Below are 25,735 nucleotides of genomic sequence, written 5' to 3' on the forward strand. Positions count from 1 at the left end.
TTATTTTATCATTACGCTGACATAAGAATAGGCAGCTCTAATAACCTAAAATAGTCATAAATTAAAGCGTTCAATTTAATACATTTAATGACCCTTACCAGAAATACAGATCTGATCGTCATTGGTCCAAAGGGCCCTATGGTCATTAATAATGGTCTTTGGGCTCTAGCAATAATAGTTTGAGTAAGCTGATTTGCTTCTTTATTTAATAGGTACCAGTTGCTATCAAAAAGGGCATCCGCAATTTGTTCACTCTAAAAAAAATATTTTGAACACTTACTTTAATGTACCGAAGGTAATTTATTTATAAAATTATGATATTCAGACTCTCTTTATATATTTATTTTGATAATAACTACTTCATACCGCTCACAGTGTTTGCCTGCCAAATTTATATAAAAAAAATTGTCGGAAATCATGTCTCATAAGCGATATATATCTTATACAGTTGAAATGCATCAACACGATGTAAAATCTTTCTGAATTTATGTCAAAAAGTATTCAGGTTGTGAGTAAATTTTTGATTCTAATAGATTGACACATTTTAAGAATGTAAATAGAATAGCCTTTTGTTTATCTTCTCAAACAACGTCATTAAATTCAATAATACCTGGAAGTTTCTTTAGATAAACTTATTCTACAAAGCATCCTCAGAACGTTCTATGAACGTAAAGCAAATAGTAATACTTTTTAAAAATCTAGGAGTACTAAAGTTGAGTTACTTATTTTATTGGGTATTACGTCACTTTTAGTAAAAATCAAGTTAGAAAATCCTCTCTTGAGTATCTCACATACTCAAAAATTGGAAAGAAGAAGAAAATAGACTTATTCACGTATTTTAAAAGAAATCTTAACTTATATTTAATTTAATTGCAATAAGATTTAAATACAATAATTTACTTGAGGTATAATATTTTTTTTATACCTAGTAGCTGAGGCTTTAATCTATTAATCTCTAAGCTCATTTCTTCTTTTTAATATCCTACCTAACTTTGTTATAAATATTAAAATTGAAAACAAGAAGACCTTCTTATTTAATAAAAATATCTAATTTGAACCAACGTTTTGGTAGTTATATCTACTACCGTTATCAAGGTAAATAAAGTTAAATTAAATTAAATTAAAAATATGAACAAAATATACTAATCTTTTCAATCTCTCGTCTACACTCCCTTCAAAACTCCTCTCTAACTCGAAAATACTTAAATTACTTTTTTTTATAATTTGACGGTTGGTTAATAGCTTAATAGGTTGAATAATAGGTTAAACATGTAGACCATTACCAAAAAGAATTAATGAACATATATTTTACATAAAAAAATAATGATTTTCATGAATCCAAAATTCCACAACATGCATTCGACAATAACCATAGAATAAACCGGAATGCTAAGGAACCAATTTCAAAATTACGTAAATTAAAGGAAAGTGCATTTGCAATCTTAAATGAAGATAAATGCTTCGCTAATATTTAAATTTTAATAATACATGGATTACTTTGCTAAAAAGAGAGGTAGAACAGGACATTCTCAAAATTAATTAATAATTAAAAAAAAAAAAAAATGCTTTATTGTTATTAACAAAGAAAAATTGTTGTAAACAAGGCGATCTTAAGTTACTACCACTAAACTTAACCACTACACCCCATACACACTCAAGTTCTAAAACAAACATCAGAAAACAATACATAAGAACAGCAGAAAAAAAATACATAAAAAGTAAATTAAATTCCATAATTATCCCTTCAAGTATAAGACAGCAAAGAATTCTTACCATACAAACAATTCAAATAAAATTCAAATACTGTAAACTTACACTTAGGGAAAATTAGAATGTGTCGACGTAGTATTCATCCAGTGAATAGTAACATTTTTTGGTCAAAAGTATTTTCAATTTACGTTTAAAAGTGTCAATACATGTTGTCTCCCTGATTTCACCTGGTAAACGATTGAAAATCTTGATTCCCTCGTAGAAAATAGATTTTTTAGTTAATGTGGAGGAGGGGATTGGAAGATTTAGATCGTTCGCGTTAAGTATCTTGGATTTGGGGTTATAAATTTAAAGTAATTTGCAAAAAGTAAGCAGGCCATTTCCTGAATGTAGAGGGAGAAGACAGTGTGTATGCCCAGCCTAACAAAATAATGGGCGACAGGAATCTCTTGATTTAGCCCCACAGATGTAACGTACAGCACGCTTCTGTAAAACAAGCAGCATTTGTAGAAGGTAGGCAGCTGCACTACCCCAGAAGCAAATGGCATACCTAAGGTGGGATTCAAATAATGAAAAATATACAGATCTTCCAAACTCCATGCCAAGCTCTCTAGGGTAGCCACTCTGACTGCAAAACAACCTACAGACACCTTTTTGCAAGTACCGAGGATATGCTCTTCAAATCTGAGTTCTCTGTCAATGAATATACCCAAAAATTTTGTATTATCAAACTGCTGAACTACTGAATTAGAAAAAGGCACGTGGTCTAGAGCACACTTAAAACACAATAATTTGGTTTTATGAGGATTTAGTGATAGCAAGTTTGATTCAAACCAGAGATTTACTGCCTGAAGATCAGTTGCTAATGTAGTTCGCAGAGTATCTGTGTCTGGGCTGTGCCAGAGAAGTGTGGTATCATCGGCAAATAGAGTAAATTTCCCCCGTACATTAAGATTGGTAAGATCATTTATGCATAGGAGAAAAAGTATTGGTCCCAAAACTGAACCCTGAGGAACTCCCAAGGTGATAGGATGGTAATCAGAGTACTTAGATCCTATAAGCACTCGTTGTTGCCGATCTTGCAGATAGGAAGCAAACCAAGAAGATGAAACTCCCCGAAATCCATAATGATGAAGCTTCCGCAGCAGAATCCTATGGCAGACACAATCGAAAGCCTTCGACAAATCACAAAAAACTGCCGTCGAAACTCCACTATCATTTATCTGGGAGTAAAGCTCATGAAAAAAATTAAACATGGCATCATTGGTACTGGTATTTTCACGGAAGCCAAATTGAAGTCTGGTGAGGATGTTTTTGAACTTTAAAAAGGACATTATTCGATTTTTAACCAGTTTTTTGATTACCTTTGATAGCGTAGACAAGAGAGAGATGGGACGAAAGTTGGAAGGATTATCAAGAGCTCCACTCTTGTGAATTGGGATAACTTTAGCTGATTTTAGGCAAGATTAAAATATTCCCTTGCTCCAAGAAAGGTTAATTGCGTCAACCAGTGCCTTTAGCGCCGTTTCTGGAAGGTTGAGAAAAATCTTAGCTGAAAGGTTGTCTTCTCCAGTTGAATTTTTATTTTTTTCAGTATACAGAATATCCTTGAGTTCGTTTAGGTTTGTAGGGATAAAGAAGAAGGAATTTGGAACATGAATGGCTGGCATAAAGGAAATAAAATATATGATATTTATATCTTCTATCTTAAATCCTTTAATTTTAAAAGAAGTAACTTTTAAATTATTTATCTTGCAAAACAGTTTGTCAAGCTATTAATTAACCGTGAAATTATAAAAAAAGTATTTTAGGTATGGTCGAGTTAGGAAGGAATTTTAAAGGGAGTATAGATGAGAGATTAAAAAGATAAGTATATTTTGTTCACATTTTTAATTTAATTTAATAGGTAGTAGATATAATTACCGAAACGCTGGTTCAAATTAGGTATTTTTATTAAATAAGTAGGTCTTCTTGTTTTCAATTTTAATATACATAACAAAGTTAGGTAGGATAATAAAAAGAAGAAACGAGCTCAGAGATTAATAAATTAAACCGCAGCTTCTAGTTATATAAAAAAATCTATTATACCTCAAGTAAATTATTGTATTTAAAACTTATTAAACTTAAACTAAATTAAATATATTGATAGGTATCGTTAAAGACTTAAGTTCATATTTCTTTTAAACACGTCAATAAGTCTATTTTCTTCTTCTTTTTAATTTTTGAGCGTGTGAGATAGTATTTTCCAAAATGATTTTTACTATAAATGACGTAATACCTAATAAAATAAGTAACTCAATTCATCACAACAATATAGATTTTACTTAGTACTGAAGTTGTTCGTATATTTGGTTATAAACTAATAATCTCTTTAAAATTTAAAACATTATTGATAGAATACTGCTTTCGGATCGGATAATAAAGTGGGAAAATTGATTTCAAGTATGGAAATTTTTCAAAAAAATTAATAACTAATGTTGTTAATTTATACCAATATGTTAATAACTGAAAAAAATATAAGCGCTTGAGATCACAAGAGTATATAACTTTTTAGCTTCATTCATGTGTATTTTTATGTACAATTTCCGTACGTAATTTCTTCTCAGTTGATGGACCCGGAGCACCACTTTCATATTTAGAGTCTGTATTACTTCCTGCTAAAATTTATTATTATTCACCCGAAAATTCACAAAATATGAACGAATTGAAAAATATTAATACATTGAACAAAAAAAATTTATTTGTTATATTATTTAGGAAAGAAATAAAATTACGAAATCAGTATTTGCGGAATGATAGCAAACTCGCAAACGTACCACTGACTGAAATATAAATATATTCCATGCACTGGCTATGAGAGGAAAAGAGAAAGAAAATGTGCGAGCGCATAGCTCTTTCTTGCACCTACAGTAATAGACGAACCGCAATTCTCTCTCTTTCTATCTTCACTAACTCATATCATATCTCCTTCTCAACTACCGTTCGCCAAAAAGAAATAATATATAAATCTTAAATAGAATAAATAATAGTAGTACTTGCCGTTACGTGTTGCTGCTTATTTGCTTCAAAACAAAAAAAAAACTGAAAAAAAATTAAAAAAAAACATAAGAGATTACGAACAGGAACGCACACCCTACTTTGCGCATTCAGCTCTAGTGCGTTCGATATGGGAGGAGAAATAACGCATTAAAAAGTATAAGTGAACTATGTGATACAACATCAAACCCGAGATAAAAATAAATTAAAAAAAAAGTGAAAAATTGTCTGCTTCTCACTCTACCATTTACCTACTAATCTAATCACGAAAGAATTTGCGTTGAGTAACCATGGAACATTAATTTTAGTAGTATTTTATTTATGTGCACTAAGAATATTAACCGTAGATTTTTTTCTGAATATTTTGGTATAATTATTAACAAAATCCTCCAAAAATCAACCACACAAAAAGAAAATAACTGAATTAGGCATAAATATTTTATAACATAACATTATTACAAATATTTTTTCTACTACCGGGCGTAAAGTACCCACTTCAGGGTTTATAAAGTTTCACTTTTTACGCACTAGTGCTTAATTTTGTGATATGGTTTTTAGAAACTAGTACGTAAAGTTATTGTTTTAGGCACTAGTGCGTAAAGTAATTTTGGTGTTTTTGTTTTTTTTTCATGTTTTCTTCGGTAGTAAAAAATTTTGTTGTGAGTGAAGCGCCTTGTGTCCGTCCACCTTGACCCCAGGTCTATTTCGGCTAAAACGTGTATAAAATCCCCTTTTTTTATTCATGGGAATTTTGCATTCATAAAAAAGGACCATTTTACACATTTTTTTCATAAATTGTGTTTCTATAAAAAAAAGTTAACTAGGTGCTTTATAGTACAGAATATAATTTTTTTTAAGGTTTATTTATTTGTAATATTTGAACTAACTACTCAATAGTTTGACTCCATCATCCTTATCATTATCCTTTAATACATATTTTATTTATCTATTTATACACGTTTTATCTATTTTATTATAGACAAAAATGGAAACTCTTTATATTATTTAGTTATTCCGCGCGTCCGAAATCTTCAGAATTTCTAACTCTTTAAGATATAAAATTTTGTTCACCCGTGTCCTTAATACCTGATATTTTAGTTCATTGCATGTCCATCCGAGTAAAAATAATTGAATCATTAAAAGAAGTAAGAAAGATAGAAGCCACCCTAGCTCGTTAAGGTCCATCTGAAAATAAAGTATAAATTTGTAAATCTCTATTTCAGAAGTGTGTAGAGCAATAAAACCTCATTAGGTATGCAAAAGTGGTACCTGGTGATCCACCAATATTTTATGCCACTACCTTAGTTGGGTATTAGTTTCAATGTAAAATTCTTTCTTCTTTTCGTTGATTGCAGGTAGTGCCACCCGGTTTTGGGTCAATTTATGAGTTTTGCCCATTGTTACCCACTGATAAACATTGAAAACGGTTTGCCAAAGGCGTGCAACTGGGACTTGTTTTTTACCTTATAATTAATGTACTTAAATGCTATTTTATTTTAGAAAGTTACTTTTGTTTAAATGGAATAATATATTTTTTTCACAAAGTTATTGAACATAATATGTAGAGTAAAACAGTTGAAAATGTCACTTTTGGATCTGGCACTTTTTGAACAGTGTATAACAATTTTAAATTATAATAGATTGTAGTCTTCTTCGTCATCTGACGAACTGTCATCACCTCTTGACATTATAATTAAAGGATCGACTGTCTGATCGATGAGGTTGTCAAGATCCCACATTTTGTCCTCTTGCTTAATTACATGCTGGACTGCTTTTCGCCAATTCTCTGGTGTCGCTTCCGTAATGGCTTGATCAAACAGTAGCTTAACATCTTTCATTTTAAAAGTCGTGTTTTGTCTTGCTACAAATCCTTTTACCTGCGCCGATATCAGTTCTATAGGATTTAGTTCGCAATGATATGGCGGTAAGCGCAGTACAGTTATATTATATTTCTCGGCTATATTTTCCACGGCGTATTTCATGAAACGAGTTTTGTGTAAGTTTGCTATTGCTAGCAGTTCTTTTTTTATCAAATTTGCTTCAAACGCAATACCTTTTGCAGTCAGCCAATCGATAATTTCTTGCTTTCTCCAACTTGAAGTTGGCGTCTTCTCTATTCGCCGTGAATGATAGCTTGCGTTATCCATAACCACCACCGAATTAGCGGGAAGAAATTTTATCATTTCACCAAAATAGTCCTCGAAAACGTCTGAGTTCATGTCTTCATGGTAATCTCCTTTGCGAGTCGACTCAAAGGTTAGCAGACCTTCTTTTAAAAATCCCTCTTCGCTTTCAATATGTGTGATTATAAGTCTTTTTCCTTTTCCCGAAGGTACTTTAATACCCGTAGACAGGCCTTCTATGAAAGCTTGGCGAGCACTGGTTATATTTTTGTCTTGCCATATTTTTTGGACTATATAACCTTCGTTAATCCACGTCTCATCAAGATAAAAAACTTTCTTTTGCTCCCTGCGGTACTGCTTGATACTTCTCAAGTATTGTCGTCTCCAACAAACAATTTCGTCGCTCTCCACTAAAAGTGCTTTGCGGTTATGCTTTTCCCAGGCAAAATCCATATTTTTTAAAGTTTTCCATAAAAGTTTTCTACTTATCAACGGAATACTGTCATCTCGGCCAAGCTCCATTAAAATTTTGTCTAGGGTGGGTATTTCCTTTTTAAAATAAAAAGAGTGAACTTTTCTTCGAATTATACATTTAGCATTTTCATCAAGGACTTTTATAGGTCGTCCTGGCTTTTGCTTGGGAGATTCCACTTGACCTGCTACTTTTCTTTCCCGCAACAATTTGAAAATGGTGGACTTTCCGATTCCACTCATTCGAGAACATTTTTCAACAATTTCTTGCACAGTAAAACTAGGGTAATCGTGTTTTATGCAATCATGTACATTTAAAATAATAACTTTTTCACTCAGCGATAGTGGAGAATTTTTAGTACATCTTTTCGTTGGACTGAATACCTCCATTTTTTAAATATTGGGATAATAATATTGTGATTACACTACAGCGTAGCAGTGACTACTAACGTTTAAAATATGATTTAAAAGTATTTATAGTCTGTATATATTACCTGACCCCATTTTTGCATGTTACAAAGCGTTAAAAGATACCTAGGAAAGGTACCTATACAAAAGGATTAAAAGTATTTATTTAGTATTTAATCTCTTTCAAAATAAAGGCATTTAATCCGTGAAAATTAAATTCATAAATATTATAAGTACCTGCGCCTATGAACTACCACGAAATGTAGCCAAACAGAACGGAATTCCCCAGTTTATTGCTCTATACACTTCTGAAATAGAGTATATATAGAACCATTTTTATAGTCGACTTACTTTAATAAGATTAACAGATACGGAGGCCATATCCATAGATGCAAGGATGTATTCAATTAGGATGACATACTTCACACAGCTGTTCAGACGTTGAACAAACCTAAAATATTCTTTTTTTGGTATATAGTAGACAAAAACTAACATAATAATTACTAATATGAAGATCACATTTTTAATGGAGCATAATCTAATAGACATGTAATAATAATGTTTATAATTGCACTTTAGAGTGATAATTATCTCTTGATGTTACTTTTAAGTGACATTTAGAGTTGCTTACTGACTATTTAGTGGTAATCTAATTCACTCTTATAAGATGTGAGTCATAACTATCTTTACGTAGTGCCCTCTACTAGTGACTAAAACTATTTGGAACATCAAAAATAATTTAGAATTTTCCCCTCGAAAAACTCCTTAAGGGAGCGTAGTCATGCCGTGGTTGTCGATTCTCGGGCGTCTAACCCACTCTTCTTTGGTTACTTTTACAAATTGATTGAAATCTGGTTCTGTTGTAACTGTCAAATACCGGCCGTTTACTAACTACTTATCGTTTAATATTAAATTTAAAGATAATCAAATCGATATCATAAAAGAAATTAGGAAGTGACCGCAGAAGTTCTGTGATAATATGTGTGCTAAATTAAAATAAAAAACTAACGAATTGGTCAAACAAAAAGAACAATGCAAATTGGATAAATGTTAACATAAAGAAAAGAATCCAAGTCTAAGATCACCTTGTTAGGATTATATGTAGCGCCATCTTTTAAAAGCTTTATACGTTAAGTGTAGAATTCTATTACAAAGTTGAAAAGGGCAAGGACATACACTATAAAATGATAAAGGCATAAAATAATATAAAATTAATAAGTTTAGAAAACTTCCGATTTATCTGAAATTTATCACTCACATATCTTTTGTTGATATTTTCTATTTTTATTTTATGATATTCGATCTGATTATCTTTAAATTTATTAAGCAAATAATATTAAAAAAATGTTGAACCAACAACGTTTTACTAGTTAATTCTATCAGCGTTATCAGGATAAATTTAATAATATCAGATACATAAAATTACTTATATTTTTTGTATCTCTTTGATTCTAAGAAAAACACTCAATTAAAGATTTTTTTTTTAATGATGCTTGTATGGCTTTGATCAAAAAGCAACAAAGAAAATACAAAAATTACTTTCTTATTAGGTTAAGGGATGATGCTAGTAACTTGTGTTGTATTTTGACAAAATAATACTTAATTTAAGTCAGTATGGCAACATCCAAAATTTATTACTTTTAAAACCCGCCAGCGCTCGAAGCATGGGTTGCTAAAAGATGATACGTTAGTTGCCTCTCTGTTTCAAATAAAAAATGGCTTTGTAAAGAGATGCTTTGTTTCTCGCTGAATATAAGTTTTGTGTTAGCCTAAATAACAGGCCTAAATAAAGGTGTTTTAATAACAAAAACGTACAAACAACATTTTTTTAAAAATAAAAACAAAGTGTTTTAAAAACAACAACAGGCTGAAGCTGAGGAAACTTTCCTAACACAAAATGGTCTTTCGAACTCAGATGTAAGCGGGTAAAATAGTATTGGAAAATTAGACCCGGAATCATTAAAGCCCGTAGCACCCAGAGCACAATCGGCGGCAAAACTCCAATAAAATTGGTAAAAAACGGGTTCAAATTTGGCGAAAACAAACGTGGATCTGGAGTTTTTGGATAATGGCTAGAAGGTCTTGTTATTATTATGTCATGATAGTTTATTATTAATTAATTATTGGTTAGAATTGGTTGTAAGTTGGTAAAGTTTTTCTGTTGACTAAAAATAATCAAATAATTGCTAGTAAGTTGGTATACTTTTTAAGTATATCATAATAACGTGGTTTGGTTTATTACTTTTTTAATTTCTATTATTGGCTTTAAATTGATTTTGGCAGGGTATCTAAATTGAAACGGTGCTTATTATTATTTTACTCGAGAGACAACACTTTCAGTTTTTACACTAATAAAATATGCATCATCTGTTTAAATTAATGGCTAAAAATTATTTGGGCATTGGTTACTGGTATTTATAGTCAAAATAAATACCTATTAGTTTAAATTGGTGTAAATATTAGTATGTTTGTTGGTTAAATAAACATATACACTGTATTTGTTTATTTTAATATTTTTACTGATGCAATAACTATTGAAAACATTTTTGGAAACACGGTTGATGAAGCTTAACTCAAATTTAATATTAAGAGGCGTGGTATTTGCAAATCAAAGCTTTAATCACAGAATTAAATAGCTCCGCACGTAGCAATAGCTGCGGAGCTATTTACATCTATGCTTTAAGCTTTAATAAGTTCTTATCTTTAATATCTGCTTTGCCTTCGAATAATATAGAGGGCTTAAAAATGAGCGAATTGGAAAGCAGAGTAGATAAACTCCCAGATATATTTGCTGAATTAGATTCTTATTAAGCTCCGATAGAATAATACCATGAAAACTTTGATGAACAACTTTTGGAAGGGTAAGAATTCGAAAATTCCTACTACAGTTTGCTTTACATTGCAAATCAATTGCTTAAAAAACATTATAACAGTTCCAGAGGTGGCAGTACTAAAAGTGATAGTGGTTCTCAACGGGGCAGCAATAATGTATTGGATGGTGTAGATTTTTTTCAAGTGAGAGTTCAGTCAGGCCCTAAGCTCTTTATCTATTTCCCTACCCAAATTTGCTGGTAGTTTAAAAAATGGCTCAAGTTCAGAGAAACTTTTGGACCATTGGTTTATGATAATAGCAACATTTTAGAAATTGAGAACTTTTATTTCTTGAGAGGATCTTTGGAAGGTAGCGCAGAGATATAATTATAATAAAAAAAATATATATTGATCCTTTTTTTACTAATTTCAAATTGCAAAATACATAACGGCAAATATTAATAACAACTAAACGTTAAAATTTCATACTTATATATGGTAAATTTTACTTATATATGGCAAAACCTGTAGACCATTAATAAAAGGAATTAATGAACAATTGCATTTGACAATAACCGTAGAATTACCTGGTCCGCTTGCTAAATTTCAAGAAAGGAACCATTTTTAAAATTTTGTATTTTAAAAGTAAGTGCATATACAGTGACCCGCTAAAGTTCCGCATAAATTTGATAAAAATTAGAGACATGATTTTTTTGAGAAAACGCTCGGACCCGTCGATGTTTATTTTAAGTTGCGCATTATTTCACATAAATTTTTGTATATAGGGTGGAACAAAAAAAAAGATATGACGTCATCGGTCATTTTTTTAAACGCCAGCCATGACCCAGCAGTGATGAGGATTTCACCCTGAAGCCAAAAAGCAGATAATTTCGCCGCTTTTAGCCCCGTCAACCCACATCATGCCTTAAACCCTATGTGGTGAGAAGTAACCCATCGCAGGCTCTCGCCCCCGAAAGAAGAACACCATGGAACTTGACCCGTAAGCTTACTAGTCTTTTTCTTTTCCTCTTTAATTGATCTTAACCATATTCTTTTGATTTCTTTGTCCTATGATTTAACATGAATTTATTATTTTATCACCTTCTCATTTTAATCTTTAAAACTTAAGTTCTATTTATTTTATAATTATGTAAATTAAAACAATTCAATGTAACGCTTCCGAAGTGATCACTGACGAATTCAGGTACCTTTAGGTTATAAACTTATATTATATATCTTTTATTTATTTTTGTTTACATGTTTAATACCATCATGTATATTTACTTTCCATGTAGATTTTGTCTGGCTTACAACTTTAACAAACATCCTATTTAAATTAAATCAAGGTGTTTTACTACTGAGTGAGTGAGTGTGACTGAGGCAACTGACCATATAGAGAACCCACGAAGCCGGCCTGATAGGTTTTTTTTTCACTATTTAAATTTAATAGGGTTTCTGGAACCTATCAGATCTAGGGAGTTATTCTTGTTGTTTAAAACTTTTAAATCAAGACTGTCGAACAAGCTCAACTCCCTAGAAATAGTCCCTGTAAATCGGTTAGTCTTGCCGGATTAATATTTTTGTCATAACATATTTACAAATTAAGATAAAATGAAGGATAAAATGTTATAAACTGTGAAAACTCTTATTAATGTATCAAGTGTTCAAACTGATCCCCATTTACTTCTTGGCAGAAGGCAAGACGTGTAAACCGTCGTTGTGATTTTAAGCAGCATCGTCTTGAAAATTAGCGACTTTATGTATTTTGACATAAATATTATGAATTTTGTGGTGAATTTAGCATTATTTATACAGGGCGTTAGTTACACCCTGTTACTTAATTAAAATATATATTAGTAAAACATATTTTTATTACAATATAAATACAACATATAAAAAAAATTACAACATATTTTTTTACCTAATCAGTTATGGCTTAAATGACTAGAAAATCTAAAAGGCAGTTTAATTTTGAGTAAAAAAGGTACTCATGTTTATTTCATGTAACTCTATCAGTTTTTAAGTTATTTGCATTTTAAACATTCAGCGTAAAAAATCCTAAGCCATCGTTATTATATTGGCTTAATAGGAATTTATTCTTTATAATTACTACTATGCTGGGTAAAAATAGTAAAGACAACAAATAACAATCAGTAAAAATATTAAAAGGAAACTTCAAAGTAAATGCTCAAAATGCTCGCCTTCCACTTCAATACACTTTGTAAGGCGCCTCCTTAAAGATCTTATATCTTATATAATATTAAATAACACGTTATTTTTGATAATATTAGCAGCTTCTTGAATTTTCTGTCGTAATTCTTCGTTGGAATTAATTGTATCTTGGTAAACCATGTCTTTTATGTGTGACCATATTGAGAAGTCTAGAAGGTTTCAGTCTGAACTTCTAGTAGTGGGTTTAACTGTTGTTCAAGGAAGTTTAAATAGATGAGCCTGTTCAGATTAGGAGGAAGTTCAAAAGGACCAATAAAAAAACCAGGTATCACATCACACCAAATATTTACCATAAATTCATACTGAAAATGTCGTTCCTTTAGAGCATGTGGATTTCGGACATTTCCCACAAATGATTGTTTTTCCAATTAAAAATACCTCGTCTAGTAAACGTCACTTCATCGGTGAAAAGAAGGTTATTAAGAAATTCCTGGTTTTCGGATTGTTTATTTAGCATAAATTAAGCAAACCACAAAATTCGTAGATTTTATGTTAAAATACATCAAGTCGCCAATTTTTAAGACGATACTGCTGAAAACCACAAAATTATTAAGAAATTTCAAACATTTGTATAAGACATGTTAAGCTCAATCGCCATATTTTGGTGTGTAGTATCTTCAGTTCCGAGATTGCCCATTCTTAATGAATCACCCTGTATATGTTTATCTATATACATATATGTATATCTGTTTATTTGTATGCCTGTAAGGGAAGTTCACATCCAATTTGTCTCGGAATTGACTACTGAAGCCTTCCTGGCCCCTTTTAAAAGATTTGTTAGTCGAACAGGTCGACCATTTAATGTTTATTCAGAAAATGGTACCAGCTTAAAAAACTATACAAAAGATTCAAATTATTTGGCTGATGAAAAAATTCACTGGTATTTTAATCCGGCAAGTTTCGGAGGTATCCAGAGGAGGTAAGTATAAAATTTGCCAAAAAAAAGTAGTAAGCAAAAAATTATTAACTTTCGAAGAGTTAGTACATGTTTTAATATGAATAGAAGAAGGTGTAATTAATTAATGTCCCGCTCTGCATAATGATGTCAGATTTAGTGGATTTGTCAGCCGCTAAACGGTGCCATTTTCTAAGGTAGACTAACAGAATTGCTGCAGCAAAGTTAAACCATTATTCATTAAAACATACTTAAGAAGTAGCATTTACTCCAATTTAATATATAGCACTGTTATCGTTGGTATAAATAATAAGTCTCTGAGTTGCAGATATGAGCAAAGTGGCAAGAAATATCAAGACGAAAAAGCTGACCATCAGCTGCTTCCTTTCGAGAGTAAATTTTATAGGAGATTCTTTGGAGTTGATTTTAATTTCAAAAATTATTCAGATCTATTTCATTATGGTGATATATTAAAAAAATATAATTAATATCTTGCCACCATATTTAAGGTTTTCTAACAAATGTATTAATTATTTTAGATTCAAGATTTCTCATTAACATATTTCTTAAATTAGGTGAAAAAGGAGAACCCATAGTCACACCAAAATTTTGTTGACAAGATTCATCATTATATTGGAAATAAATAGTTTTTACAAAAAAGCCAAATTATTATCATATTCTAATTCTTTTTAAGAATATTTAATGTTTTTTCAACTGGCACATAAGTAAAAATACTTTCAACGTCAAAACTTATCAGAAGATTATGAAGATTAAAAGAAATTGTTTTTGCAAAAAGTGTTGAAAATTGTTAACGTATAAATTAGAACTATTAGTGTATAAAATATTTCAAAAAAATGGTGCAAGAAGGTGACTAGGTAAATTTATGCTACTAATTATAGGTTATAAGGAAACATTTATTTTTTTTCGTAAATCATAAAAGTGTGATGTTTTCTACTATGTTGGAGTTAATTGAAAAAAGTTATTTGAAATCATATTTTATTTCGGCAGAATTTTTGAGTAGTTAATTAAATTGAGTAATATTGAGTAATCTTCATCTGAGAAATTATTAAGAGTTTAAGTTATAAAATCATTCTTATGTATGTTTTATACTTCTTGATTTATATTTTTATTGTAAAGTAGATTTAGTTTATTTAGAATAATTTATGTTCGTTTTTGAAAATTATTTAAAAAACTATTATAACTATTTATACAGAAGCATATATGGTTGAAATCATTTTGATCAATTAAATGAAATAAATGATTCTTTAATTTTTCTATTTGAATATTTTAATTTTTTTTAATTATATATATTAAATTAATTTTTGATTTTATAATCTTTATGAAATTGAATTCTTTCTTTTAGTAGCGTTTTATTTACTTTTTTTTAGATTTTATTTGTTTTATTATTTTTATATGTAATCTTAAGGATTTTGGTATTAAATTATTAATTTTGCAGTTATATTAAAATGTTATACTATTTTCATTGACAGATAGTTTAATGTATATTTTTTCTAAATATGCAACATCTAAACAATTAGGCCGGTACGTTTTATTTAAATAAAATCTGTATTGTTGTCACGAATTTATAATGAGTTATTTATTTTGTTGGGTATTACATCGCTATTACAGTAAATATTAATTTAGAAAATACATAAATTGAGCGTCTAAGATAATATTTTATAAATTAATATTTACTATAATAGTTTCGTGATATCCAATAAAATATTAAGCTCATTATGAGTTCGTGAAAATAATATTGACTTTTTATATAGTTTATAATTCTGCGCTCTATTAATAATTTAAAAACAAATTTTGGCACTGTTATTAAATCCTTATTATTAATATACCCAATAATATACTGATGCTCCCGAATCAAAGTCTTCAAAATAGTAATTTTTTCTTTCACTTTCAGCTCCCTGTCGCCCTCATCATCATCAAAATCATGCTCAATAAAATCTCTGAATTTAATTTGTAAGCGCTCCAATTGAGCGGCCGCGTAAACAAGCAAGACGACAAATGCTAAGTGTGTCAAGCTATTGAAGACAAATCCAACCCAAGACCAAAGTGCTTGAGTAAAAAACAACCAGTAAACATGGTTTAATTTATTTAACGGTATAATGGTCTGATACATAACGTGAGGCTCCAACGTTTCATTGTAGAGTTTGTTATGCTTTATTAGTTCAAATACCTTTGCACCACCTAAAAACAAGATAAGAATAAATAACAAGAAATGAATCAAAACAGAAAAGCATATTTAGAAATTTTTAAAGTAAAACAAAAAATTAGTTGACCGTATAGATTAAGGTGCCACTTAAGCCCTAAATGTTAATTCTCAGTTTAAACAAGTTTGTAAAGTGATGAATGCGTCCAATTTTTGCCAATACGATGTGAAATAACAATACTCCTTAGGTATTATTTGAAGAATACAGGAATATGGAAATACTTATTGTATTATACAGTGCATTCATGATAAAAAGAACAAATTCATTTAAAACTCAGATGCTTTTTCTTCTTTTATTTTTCGGACACGTCGATTAGCATTGTCACTTGGGTGTTTTTACAATAAAAAATTTGTATACAGGGGACCTCAAGTAGAAACCATGGCATCAACATCAGTTTTTTTAAATGGAACAGTCTGTATATCTTGACATTCTACAATATATTCTGAATACTTTTCTTTGTATAGCATACGATATGCCTAAAGCAATTAGTCAAGTTTGTCGTGGTAGACTAAAGAAACATACGATATTAAAAAATCAAAATTTATTGCAACTGATGTTAAATTTGTTGTCCGTTACTTAAATGCATTTTCGAAGTCACTTCCAATTGCACATTTTCAATCACTTGCGGATCGATTAATCTACTTTCTTAACGAATTCTTTCCTTTAAGCGATAACATTATTTGATATATTAATATAAACTTTGGATTTCAAATAGCACCATAAGAAAAAATCTTTGGTGACCACTCAATCGGTAATCCTCGTCCAATCCATCTGTTAGGAAAAGTTGCATTAAGAACTTTTGGAGACCATATCTCGTTAGGTATGTCAGAATGTACGGTACAAAGGCGAAGTATTGTTTCCCATTTAATGTTTCTTCAGAAAATAGGGTACAGGGATTCGATTTTTTATAATACCGGCCCACACATTAATTTTTTTGAGGACCCTGTGTGTGGTATTTTTGAGTCCAATTAAAATTTTTGGTTGTTTAATATCTTCAATTTTGCCTCTTACGGTGTCCATTTAAAGTAAAGGTAGCCTTGAAAAAATTTATATTTCGCATAAATCCATTGTCATTGTTAGTCTCAAGCACCTGCGCATAAAACTACACTGGGCGGATTATTCTATATTTCTAATAGAACATTCAGCGTAGCTTCTTCAGATACTTTTGGGGGTCTTCCTTTAGATACATTTATTACTTGGCAATGTTATCGAGTAGGTTCTAAAATTGGAAACTGTTTTAAAATTATACTTTCTAAGAAATCACATAAAAAAACAATGATTAATGTCTTGACACCTTTATACGTCTTATTATTATATACACTAAGAAAAGTGACGACTTCACTATTGGATTTAATCATCCCAATAACATTAAACCTGCAGCAACATAATAAGCAGGTTCTTTTCGGTCAAAGATAATATGCTTTAGTAAAAACTACCATCTTACTAATAATTTTATTTGCCTTTCTTCTCTGCGAAGAGAGTGCTGTACCGAAAGTCAGCAATATACTTCTGCCTGGAATACACTTGTGCCAGGAAAAATTTATTATGTCAAGCAACATTTTTTTTTTGTCAAAGACAGACTACAAGACCACTAAACCTCACTAAATGTCTTAAACCGTGACGAAAAGGACGGCTCCAATTTCAACATTTTTGACATCCGTATCCAAAATAAATGTGTCTTTATGAATTGGAAAGGTTAAACTTGAAATACTTCTTTATAGTACACTTACCAATTAAATACCAGGTTGTCCTCTAATAGATTATGTAAAGGTTTTGCAACGTTACCCAATTTTTTTTAAAATCTTCAGGTATATAAATAGTCAAGAATTATCTCTCTTTACTGCAGTTTGTTTATAGCTTTTGGGTAGATAATAGCTTTTGGGTAGTTTTTGCTGGAAGAATTCCTTGACTGATATTAGGTTGAATTAAAACACTTCAGGACTGGGCCAATACGATGACATTAAAATATATTTGGCTGTTATTTTAATTCCTTTTTAAGATAATGTTGACCTGTTTCAATACAAGGTCGTCTGGATATATTTGGTCGCCTTTCGTGCGTTTTATAATAAAATAATACTATTGTGCAGTTATAGGCACCTTGGTATTTTTCGTTCAGGGATTTTGAGCTAAAACAACCATTCCAGGGAAGCATGGTCAAACCCAAGAATGAATTGTTAAACCTACAAATAATTATGAAAATGTACAGTAGGTTTTACTGCTACCAATAGATGTCGCCTGGACACATAATAGTTTCTTTCTGGATTTGATAGCATTTTAAAATAAGCTATCAAAAAAACCTTTTTTGTGAAATAAGCTATCACTTGTCTGCGATTTTTATGTTTTTATAAAAGAGCAGCTTCAATATTAATATTTCTTTCATCTGTATCCAAAATAAAAGTTTTTCCAGGACTCGAATTTGTTAGAATTGGCGATATGCACACTGCTTATTTAAGCCCTTAAAATGGTCCTTTACAGTGAACTCTGTCCATCTAAATAGCATTTGGTCTTCTGTTAGCTTATGTATAGGTTTTGCAAGGTTAGCAAAATTTTTAACAAATCTTCAATAGTAAGTATCGACTTATTTTTAAAATAAACAACTTTTCTTTAGGACTTAGTTTTAGGGTGACCCCTTGGAGCTAAAAAAATACCTCTTGATATTCTCTAAATGATCTTCGAATGTCTTGCTCACTATTATGACTTCATCCAGATAAATTAAGCATGATTCTCTCTTCTCTTCTCTTTCCTTGCTAAGCTATTACTTATTTAGGTATCAGAATCCTTTGAAGTACTTTTTTTAACGGAGCATTGTCTCCAATGGTAATATAATGCTGCACCAAATCAGTAATTCCCAGGTCATTGTCATGCAAGGAAACCACATTTTAAAATTATTTAAATAGATTTTGTATAATATACAGAAAAAAGTCTTCTCGAGTGACGAATTTGATCAGCTTTTTTATGACTGCCACTATTTGAGAATATTCTCCAATGTTCTCTCCTTCTTTGAAATTGTTGATCATATTCTTTCAAGTTTAATATTCCAACCAATTCCAGTAGATTCCTTCTGGGTGGATAACGACTTTGGTGGAAGACTGACCATATAATATTTTACCATATACTTTCACTAAGATTCCATTAGATTAATGAAATTTAGATTTCAATTGACTCTGGAATACTTGTTGTAAATATGCTTTACCTTATCTTATCTCTAAGATATGCACTAGTACGGCGAATTTAAACTGATCTCACTAAAAGAATCAGGCATTATAAAACGTAAAGTATAAAGTACACCTGAATGGTTAAAGATCATCACACATAGATACTATCTACTAACTACACAATAACACTGGCAGCAAAATCGCCTAAATACAATAACATACTTCTCATAAAAAATTATAAACATATAATAAAATTAAAATTAAAATCAGTCTTGTGGTTTGACCCAAAGCTTCTACGTCTGCTTGTTATAGGGGACAGCTTTATACCATTGTTTCATCAAGACTTGATATGTGATTTAGGAATTAGTTACTTCTGTTTCAGCTTTAGAACTCCTCTCAGTTATAAATCTCGTTTCTCGTGTTTTTGCCCTGCTTATTTTTAAGATCATCTTTTAAATTCAATCGCGGTCTTTTCTTTCTTCCTGTTTCTTGTCTTGTTTTCCTTGCTCTTTCCTCTAGTCGCTGTCTCATTTTTCTTGTTCTTCTCTATGTTTATGGTCTTTTTTTATTCTTTTCCCTGCTTACGATATCGTTCCTCTTGTTCTTCCATTTGTTTACTATTTTATTGCTCTTGCTCTTCTTCCTGCTTATGGTCTCAGTCTTCTTATATCCTATCATGCTTCTAGTAAGCAGGCTAAATAGCAGCTGCATTAAATTATCGGTTTCCATTTTGACCTGACTTCTTCTTGAAGGCATATACTTAATTGGTATTTTAGACCTGACACTTTTACGTCAGGAATATAGTCTTTTTATTGACAACATCAAAACTTTCACCTGACTCGCGTTGACTATCGTTTAATGGTTTCTAAGGTAAGCAAAAAAACAGATAAAAATGTCAACAAAACGGGGTTCCTTTTAATGACCCATGAAACAATTTGGAAAAGCCTCTTTTGATTTTAGATTTATCCTGGACTCCGATTTACCTTTTGAATTTAATTTTTTTTACACGCGTCTTCTTAAATATGGAGATACTGACTGATGATTAAGTTGAACTCTGGACCCTCTTAAATTCTTATCATTGCGTCAACTGTTTCTCTGATTTTGCTATTCCTGAAGTGGCTGATCAATATACCTACGTGATATAACATTCTCTTCATTCTTTCAGAATAAACTATATACAGGGTGTTTCACTTTTTTGTAGCAGGATTTTAACAGTATTTAGAAAAATTAATTTTAAGGTAGGTTTCTCACATAAATATTGATCGTCAAACTTTTTGCTTCTGAGATACAGGGCGTCAAAGTTTCCCAAAAAAAAAAGTTTTTATTTTTTAATATCCGAACTATCAAAGATATTGAAATCAAAATTGGTATAAACAATTCTAGGATGAAGGGTCATAATCGTAAATAATGTCATGTTTCTACGTTGGCCAGTGGCGGAGATATGACTAATTAATAATGTTAATGTGACTAAAAAAGTAGCACGCTACTGGATTAAGTCGATTAAACGATCATTTCTAAATAGTGCATTTAATTGTAAACAAAAATGCCCTCTTGATATTTTTTCGTATCTGACTCCGTTTTCTCCTCAAATTGGGCTGTAAAAATCACTTAAGATTTCAAGATAAATTTATTTCAACCGTCTAATAAATCGCAACATAGAACAATACCACAAATACTTATAACTTATTTATAACAAACAACAGATTACAAGAACACAACAAACAATTAACAAATTTAAAGAAGGTGTTCGAAATGTGAACCATTTTCTGCAATACATAATTCACATCGACGAATAACCGAACGTGAAATGTTATTTATATTAATTTATTTTAATAATTTGAATAGTGTGCCATGAAATAAAAACAGTGTCATAAAATGTAAATGTCATATTAGTATTATCGTGTCAAATTGCAATTGCGTTCTCAAAAAGTATTATTTGTTTATTTCTTCTTATCGTTTTTGTATCAAAATGCCATTTATGTTTTCAAATCAAGAGTTAGCGGATATCCACTTTATTTATGGGGTTGCAAATGGAAACTCCGCAGAAGCAGCCTGGGAATATATGCGCAAATATCCGATTAGAAGGCATCCACATCCTTCTGTATTTGTAAGAGTCCATCGACAAATTATTGAGAATGGTTTAGGCAATGTACGACGAAATGAAAATAATGTAAATTTTCGAATAGAGAGAAATAGGCAACAAATTTTGCGTGAGTTTATCAGAGATCCTACAACAAGTATTAGAAGAGTTTCCGCTGGTTTAGGAATTTCAGCTTCCCATGTTTAACGAGTGTTAAGACGGGATCATAGACGTCCTTATCATTTGCAGCCTGTTCAGGGATTACAACTAGGAGATGAAGAACAAAGAACTGCATTTTGTCGTTGGATTCTTAATGCAGCTAATAATACTCCAGGTTTTTTAAATAACGTGTTGTGGAGCGATAAGTCGTGCTTCACTCGGCGTGGAGTGGTCAATTTCCATAATCAGCACATTTGGGCGCATGAAAATCCACATGGAATTCGACCAAGAAACTTTTAGCATAAATTTAGTGTTAATGTCTGGATTGGTATTTATGACAATCGACTTTTTGGACCATATTTTTTGCCACCACGGGTAAATGCTGCAGCCTTCTTGGAATTTTTAGAACGGGAGCATGCGAATATGTGGGAAGATATTCCTTTAAATTTAAGGAGACGGAGTTGGTTCCAGCTTGACGGTTGTCCTGCGTATTATAAGAGAATTGTGCGAAACTGGTTAGATACCCATTATCCAGAAAGGTGGATGGGTCGTGGAGGGCCAGTAGCGTGGCCTCCACGATCCCCAGACTTAAACCCCTTAAACTTTTCAGTATAGGGATTTTTAAAAGAAAGAGTGTATGCGACACCTGTTCCAACAAGGGATGACCTTATAAATAGAATTAGGATTGCTTGTAATGAAATAGTACCATTTTTAAATAACATTTCACGTTCGGTTATTCGTCGATGTGAATTATGTATTGCAGAAAATGGTTCACATTTCGAACACCTTCTTTAAATTTGTTAATTGTTTGTTGTGTTCTTGTAATCTGTTGTTTGTTATGAATAAGTTATAAGTATTTGTGGTATTGTTCTATGTTGCGATTTGTTAGACGGTTAAAATAAATTTATCTTCAAATCTTAAGTGATTTTTACCACTCAGTTTGAGGAGAAAACGGAGTCATATACGAAAAAATATCAAGAGGGCATTTTTGTTTACAATTAAATGCACTATTTAGAAATGATCGTTTAATCGACTTAATCCAGTGGCGTGCTACTTTTTTAGTCACATTAACATTATTAATTAGTCATATCTCCGCCACTGGCCAACGTAGAAACATGACATTATTTACGATTATGACCCTTCATCCTAGAATTGTTTATACCAATTTTGATTTCAATATCTTCGATAGTTCGGATATTAAAAAATAAAAACTTTTTTTTTGGGAAAACTTTGACGCCCTGTATCTCAGAAACAAAAAGTTTGACGATCAATATTTATATGAGCAACCTACCTTAAAATTAATTTTTCTAAATACTGTTAAAGTCCTGCTACAAAAAAGTGAAACACCCTGTATATATAAGGACTAAAATAATTAATCTTTTTTTGGAAAATACTATCAGAGCCAACAGTTTTTTTTTTAATCAAAAACAATATTATGAATTTTCTGCTTCCTATATATTTTTAACGAATATTTGTTGAATTATTAAATCATTTATTATTATAAAATTCAAAATCTATATAGTAATTGAGTAAATGAGTTTTTCTATTACTACTATTAGCTTTAATAATCGAATACCACTCTAAATGTAAAGGATCGTTTTTAAAATGCTGAAAATTAAAATTATGGAAAAGACACAATGTTTTTAGGCGGAGCTTTTAATTTAGACTTCGGTATATTATCACAAAAATACAAGTTTTTATCTGATAATTTCTTTCTTTAACAGAATGTTTTATTTCTTTTTAAACAAATACAGCAATAATAAGTGTAGAGACAGGTTTATACCATGTAATAATAGTTCTACCACTATTACTACATTTAGAAAATAAATATTTAACACTTTCACACTTATTTCAAATAGGTAGAGAGTAATAAAATATAAATTTCCAGAATTTTGTAGTCATCCATACGCGTAGGTACTTAATGAATAAAGCGAGAAAAAAAAGTAGGGTTTTAACGCTGTAAGATGGGTACAGATAGATGCGATGTTTAAATGTAACACAGATTACCTCAATATTTAATATACTAATTTGACAGATAATGTAAATTTTATTGTACTTCTGCTAGGTAATGTGATGGATATAAATAAATAAATAGGGCTAGTAATAAAAACACAGAGTATAAATATTACTTCATAAGTGTCTTTAAAAATTGGACTTCAAATGCTGTAGAGTCATATATTACATACAGATAAATAGGATATTTTCAAAAGGTCTACTTAAAGCAACTTATTTTAGCCCGAATTTGCTCTGATTCTGACCTACAAAATGGTAAGGTTAAGAAAACAAAATCGATTTTTTTTAAATGTATATACATTTTTTAACGTATTACTTTAAAAACGTGTATCCATAATTTTTTTGGAATGCGAAAGCTGAATATGCAGACCTTTTTACTGATATCATGAAGAGATCCTTCACACTGCACTTCTAATGCTTTAAAATATCCATTAAGTTTTTCTCAGTTTTTCAGTAGTTTCTTACTTTTTTGTTAAAAAAATAATGCAATGCAAACTATGGAATTGGCATACATAATTGGAGAATCACCCTCTACCCCTTTTGCATTCTTAATAAGGTTTAATTACTGTCTACCTATTTGAAATAGACTGTACCATTCCACCGCCATTATTTTGTAAATGCACTTTACGTATAATATTAAAACCAGTAATGTCAAGAAGTTTTGATGAAATTTCGTGCAACGATGATATTAAAATTGTATTGCAAAATCAACGTGGAAAATTTATTGAAGCCAGTAAAAAGAGATTTAATGTTAAGTAACCTTAATTGAGCCCCAAAAATAAATATTTTTCAAGGTGATGAAACTAATAATGTAATAAAGGTATATGTAAAACAACGTCAAAGCTGACAAAGAATCTATATACAGGGTGTCCATTTAAAAACTTCCCACCACGGATTTATCGAAAACCACTGTTTAAAAAAAAAACGCCAAAATACGTCAAAAGGTTTGTCAAGGGAAACAACTTTCTAACCTAAAATTACTTCAAACCCTTTCACCCTCTGCCCCCCAAGGTCATCCCCTTAAAAATTTTAAATGGCAAGGGGTATCGAGTAATAGCTTGTTTAAAAGGTCTTTCGAAGTCTTTTATTTTGACGTTTGATCGGTCGATTCAGTTTCGAGAAAATTAGAAAAATCTTTGTTTATCTTAATTTGTTCAGATAGAAAACAAAAACATGAAAATATCAATTTTTATTTTAATACGTGTTCAAAATGTTGCCCGTTTTTGGCCAAACAATGATATAGGCGATGTTCAAATTCCTGACGGACATTTTCAAAAACATGTTGTGGGATATCATGGCAGCTGTCGATGATGCGTTGACGAATTTCATCCAAACTTTCAGGTTGGGGAGTAAACACAATAAATTTCAAATGACCCCATAGGAAAAAGTCTAACGGCGTTATATAAGGAGATCTAGCAGGCCATTCTATAGGCCCCCTTCGCCCTATCCATTTATCTGGAAACTCGTCATCTTCTACTTTTCTGGTGACAAAAGCATTATTGTAAATATAAGCTTTCTTACTTTAGTCCGATTACTTAATAAGCACCTCTCATTTTAAAATTGTTAAAACATAATTTTAGGATGAATGCTAAAGAAAAACAGCAATACCAAGTCAAAAAGTCTAAAAGCGAAACATCGGTCTAGCCACAAATGTTGGAAATTTTGGTCAAACAGACCGCATATTTAGTAGAGACAGACCGACCCTAAGACGAAAATACACGAAGTTTTAAGAAACTATGTAAAACTATATAATGTAACTGCTAATTTTTACTAAGTATAAACGTTGAACTGATATGCAGATTGGGATTTTTTTAAAAAGAACGCAATGTTATTATTAGATGTAAACAAATTTACTAAATACAGGAAAGGAAAATATTAAAATAGAAAGAAAAATTATATTAAAACGTTTTAAAATAAATTATTATAGTCTATATAACAAATTATTATTCAAACTTTTTACCTGAATACTCTAGAAAAGCAATCGTCCCACTTGTAGTTGTAACCATCCAAACAACATAAAACCTGCAGGTTCTGATCTTACTTTTATACATTTTTATAACTTTTTTATTATTCTCTTTCCATATCTCTCCTTCTTTAGCAATAACATCTATGTATAAATCCTGGATGTTATTTTTGGTAAAAATTATAATCTTACTGATAATTTTTGTTGCATTGACCACAACACTGAAACTTGTTATTATAATTTCTTGCTCATATTCATAAATTATCAGTCTAATAAGTTCAGCAATCAGAGACAGCCAAAACAAAAATATACTTGATCGCATTATTAGTGAGTAAACATTAAATGCTCTGTTTATAAAGAAGTTGTAACTGATTGGTAAATTCCAATACCCGGCTGCCACCATTATATATTTTGCCCATGATATTAGTTGTTCGTTTTGGGGACTAAATGGTAACAT

General features: G+C 30.7%; 1 protein-coding gene across 1 annotated transcript; it reads right to left on the bottom strand.

Annotated features, from left to right (window-relative positions):
• On the bottom strand, positions 1–25,735 carry LOC126738726 (putative odorant receptor 92a). The gene is made up of 6 exons (XM_050444164.1): positions 25,276–25,735; positions 15,534–15,885; positions 8,100–8,199; positions 5,833–5,931; positions 99–254; positions 1–45 (listed from the first exon to the last, which is right to left on the bottom strand). The coding sequence occupies exons 1-6, from the start codon at positions 25,733–25,735 to the stop codon at positions 1–3; spliced, it is 1,212 nt and encodes a 403-aa protein (XP_050300121.1).

The sequence above is a fragment of the Anthonomus grandis genome, chromosome 7, assembly GCF_022605725.1.
Source record: "Anthonomus grandis grandis chromosome 7, icAntGran1.3, whole genome shotgun sequence".
NCBI lineage: Eukaryota > Metazoa > Arthropoda > Insecta > Coleoptera > Curculionidae > Anthonomus > Anthonomus grandis.

Excerpts from the sequence above, each read along its gene's own strand:
- LOC126738726 (XM_050444164.1), bottom strand. The coding sequence starts at position 25,735 with ATGTTACCATTTAGTCCCCAAAACGAACAACTAATATCATGGGCAAAA. Across the intron at positions 15,886-25,275 it reads TGCTTTTCTAGAGTATTCAG|GTGGTGCAAAGGTATTTGAA; the intron begins GTAAAAAGTTTG and ends TCTTGTTTTTAG. Across the intron at positions 46-98 it reads CGATCAGATCTGTATTTCTG|GTTATTAGAGCTGCCTATTC; the intron begins GTAAGGGTCATT and ends TGACTATTTTAG.